This window comes from Tarenaya hassleriana, unplaced genomic scaffold (assembly GCF_000463585.1).
Source record: "Tarenaya hassleriana unplaced genomic scaffold, ASM46358v1 Cleome14, whole genome shotgun sequence".
NCBI lineage: Eukaryota > Viridiplantae > Streptophyta > Magnoliopsida > Brassicales > Cleomaceae > Tarenaya > Tarenaya hassleriana.
In genome coordinates this window covers 266079-270431 of record NW_010964598.1, presented here as the reverse complement: position 1 = coordinate 270431, position 4353 = coordinate 266079, and the positions used below count along the sequence as shown (strand labels likewise).

The following is a 4353-nucleotide window of genomic DNA, read 5'->3' as shown; positions in this document are numbered from 1 at the left end:
TCGGAAGAATAAAAGCCTTATATGGTCTTTGCTTCTTTGGCAAGTCACAAAGGACAAATCACAAACATACAGGACATCTGATGAGTCCATTCTCATTACAATCAAGACATCTCTGGAATCCAAACTCTTCTTCTTCTTCTTCACATTCGTAGTAAACTTTGCGACTGCCCGAGCATTTATCACATGGCAGAAACCGGAGATCTCCACAAGCTTCACATTCATACCCTCCATTGTCGTCTTCAACCCTTTCGCAGCCTTCTAGAAGCTTCTCCAGCTTCCCGTCCTCGTTCAGTTTCCTTATCCCCTCTGCTCCCCCGAGATACTTCTTCCCCAAGAAAACCCTCGGCAGCCTTATTCCGGCACCATTGTTGTCGAATTCATCCCCCAAAAGCTCCTTCATCTCTTCCTTGAACCCCGAATGCATCGACACATCTCGTTCGTCTACTCGAATACCTAGTCCTTTCAGTATTACGCGGACATGGCAGCAGTCTTCGTACGTCTTCCTAATCCCTCTTAGGGTTGTGAAGTAGAGAATCACCTTGTCTTTGCCCGGCTTTTCTCCCTCCTCATGTTCGCCAACGTTTGGATTCTCTCCCATGTCGGGAATTCGGATGTGAAAAGGATGGTCGGGTGGGAGTTCTTGGAGTGATTTCCTGAAGCAGGAGATGATTTCTGGGTCGAAATCTAAGACGCTGCAGTCAAGTTCATCTTCCTCCATCTGAAACATCAATGGCTCAACAGTCTTGTGTTCTCGTAAAGGGCTAACATCTTCAAGGCCATCCATCAATTCCCAGGTATTGATCGTCTCGGGCTCACCAGGAGGGGTCAGGGTGGGCGTTTTCGGCAAGATTTTCGGTATCTTCCGGTTCATCATTCTTGACCAGACCTTCGCCTCCTCTAGCTTAGCCTGCAGTGCCGAATTCACCTTATCCCTCTTCGTTTCTGCAACTTCATCACCTCCCTCGCCTCGATGAAACCCAACACCAACCACAAGCTTGTTGCCGCCATTGTTGTCTTTGGAAAGAAGCTTGGATGTGAAGTCTTCCAAGTGTTCGCTGTTATGTCCGAGAGACGTGGTGTCGCAGAGCTTGAGAGATCCAATGGTGGAGGAAGTGAGAGCCACCATGTCGTAGCTGCCTCCGGTGTGAGCCCCCGGGTGATGAACATGCATCGAGTAGCTTCTCGGCGCCACCGCCGGAGATAATCCCCGCCGGCAATGGCGGCAACATTTATGCTTCTTCGAGCTCGCACAACCCATTTGGCCTTTACTGGGTTTTTTTTCCTTCTCCTCTGTTTCTTTTTCCTGGGAAACAAACAGAAAGATCGTAATGCGCAATGAACATTCAAAGAACCATAAACATCTAAAAAGACGCGGAAAAAAAGAAAACGGATTAAAGCCCGTTTCAATCCGCGAAACAGGGACAAGCCGTAGAACAAATGGAGAGGGAAATTTTGGAACTTTCTTCTCTCGAAGATTCCGGGAAAATTGGGCTAATGTGTACAAGACCGCAATTGAATTTTCCCGACAAGATTTGAAAAACGAATCAGTGAAAGAAATGAGCAAAACAAACTTATCAAAGCAGATCACAAGGGCGTCATCATCGTCATTGTCGTCATCTTCACCTTTCTCTTTAGAGAGAGAGAAGCCGCCTATGGCATTGTCATCGTTCTCAAGAGGACGCGCGATCCACGCTCCTAATTGGATAAAATTTAAGATACTTAAATTAGAAAGAATATTTATTTATAACTCCTTTGAATTCGTATTTTTTTTTTAAATTTTATATTTCCTTTTTTAGCTTTCTTTCCATCTCTAGAAACAAAACATCTCAAGCACTCTATTTGCTTATCAAGAACCAGAGATGTAACTCGTATGAATTAATTAACCGAGGGAAAATGATATATAAATACATGAATTTTTACAAAATTTCAAAATAAATACCTCAACTGTAAAATTTCTATATAAATACCTCAATTTTTTAAAATTTTCACAAGAATACCCACACTTATTCAAAAGTTTTGGTATTTATGTGGAGGTTTTAAAAACTTCAAGTATTTATGTGAGAGTTTTACAATTCTAGTATTTATATGAAAATTTTGTAAAAATACAAGGATTTATAAGCGATTTTTCAATTAAACAAATAAATAAAACAGATTTTTTTAAAAAATAAATTTTAAAAAAATGAATAAGTATTTTTTAAAAAAAATATTGAAGGATTCTAATATATCTGATAATTGGTGATGAAATTTCTTGTGTGTGCAATAAATTAAGTGTATGAAGAAAAAATTGATGCATACGTTTCAACTTGAAATTTAGAATTGTACATTTAAACAGAAACCCTTGATGCAATTTGCACATCTGTCTTGGTATCTCTATCTTTATCAAGATTTATGGACAATTAACCTCTTTGGATCTACTCCATGAATATTCCAGTATAATAGCTTCGGCTTCTATTACTGACATAAAAACATCTCGTCTTTGGATATAACCCATTTTAAATTTGGATAATTACCTAAAAATAAAATAAATAAAGATTATCACAATATAATATTTTTATTTACGAAAATGACAAATAAATACCTGAATTTTTATAAAATTTCCACATAAATATTTCAATTATAAAACTCTCATATAAATACCCGAAGTTTTCAAAACTTCTACATAAATACCAATTTTTTTTGAAAATCTACCAAATGAAACCAAAATCCATTAACAATGTCTTATTTATAACTGAATCCATAAAAAATTGATGACTTAATATTCAGATACGTTAAACACCGTTAATAAATATTGTTTTATTTGAAAGATTTTCAAAAGTTTGGTTATTCTTGTGAAAATTTTAAAAAGTTGAGGTATTTATGTGGAAATTTTATAGTAGGTATTTATTTTAGAATTTTGTAAAAGTTCATGTATTTATATATGATTTTCTCTTTTTATTTTGATTTTGTGAGTGTTTGTTGTTGTTGTTGTTGTTGTGAGAATTCAATATTTATTTTTCTATTATTAATTGTTAGAATTTGTTAAAATATAAGTGTTTACACTATTTTTTGAATTTTATTTGTTTTATTTAATGATGAAATACTATCATTTTATGGTTAAGTGTTGCGTATTAATTAAACATTAGTGAGTTAGTCTTGTAGAGTGTCTTAAATTAAAAGTGGTCTATTGATTACTTTGAAGTTTGTACGCAATTTAATAAATAAACGTAACATATCTGTAATTTCAAAGCCAACATAATATATTATTCTAAATAAATAATTATACCCCAAAATAACAATTCAATGACCAATCCATATGATTATGTTAAATACGTTTCCTTTTTGTTTGTTTTAATATTGTAATTTACTACTTGATTAATTGGTAACCATATGAATCATTTAAATACAATAAACTCACGCAGAATCAATTTCATACAATGAACAGGTGAATTTCGGTCGATTTATTAATAGCGCTAGAGTTTAATTAAAATATCAAATAAGCATATGCATATATAAATAGAACAATTTGTGACTTGAAAAGAGAATAATATCAAACATTTAGATTTGATTTCAAATACAAAAAAAAAAAAAAGAAAAGCAGATCCATAATTTCAAAGTCACCGGTGCGAACATATTTCAATTATGGTACGCTCAAAGCCATATTTGCATGGCTTGAGAGGTTAACTCCAAGCTATAACCTCATATAATAACGTATAAATATAAAATGTGTGTTTTGTTTTTTTATTTGAAGGATTATATATAATATAATATGGCTTAATGATTTCAGGCCATGCAAGATTATCGTTTCATGTTTCTGCAGCGTTTCTTGGTGGATTTGGTGAAAATATTCCACTATCGTCTATGGTCTACTTTTGAGATAACAAGTATAAAGTTTTTTTGGGTAATTGGATATTTTAGACAAAGGGCATACTAAATAACAAAAATAAAGTTGATAATAATAATAAAAAAACAAAAAACAAAGATAAATTACGTTTATTGTGAAATTCGATTAGTTTATAACTATAAAAAATGCTTCAGCTCGCTGCTTACAACCATGCAGGGCCGCTCATTGAGATATTATTTCATATTCATATATCTAACTCTTTGGTCATTCTTTATATAATATGGATTTTTTTTACATTACTATTTGTATAAGATTTAAAACCTGTGATGCCTACTTGGAATGGAACCGGAACTTGCCTGAGTTCCTCATCTCCGACGAAGAGCTTGAGGAAGATTTGTTCTCCGAATTCTTTGCAGAGCTCTCGTAGTCCATTGACCCTTGCATTTTCGTGTCGCCGGAACCCGAGGAACTTCCGCCGGCGCTGCTTCTCCCGCTGGCAGAACCACTTTCGCTGCTGCCGGAGCTTCCGCCGC

At 34.8% G+C, this 4353-nt stretch overlaps 1 protein-coding gene across 2 annotated transcripts in view; it reads right to left on the bottom strand.

Moving 5' to 3' along the window:
- Positions 1 to 1671, bottom strand: part of LOC104808024 (uncharacterized protein At3g28850-like) — a 1951-nt gene extending 280 nt beyond the window's left edge. The window contains exons 1-2 of one of the 2 annotated variants that reach the window (XM_019201953.1): positions 1572 to 1671; positions 1 to 1303 (exon numbers count right to left, since the gene is read on the bottom strand). In XM_019201953.1, coding sequence (XP_019057498.1) covers positions 59 to 1258 — 1200 coding nt within the window. In that variant the 5' untranslated portion in view covers positions 1259 to 1303; positions 1572 to 1671 and the 3' untranslated portion in view covers positions 1 to 58. The remainder of the gene's footprint in view (positions 1304 to 1571) is intronic. The other variant, XM_010533505.2, reaches the window with a different exon arrangement.
- Between the last annotated feature and the right edge of the window lie 2682 nt (positions 1672 to 4353).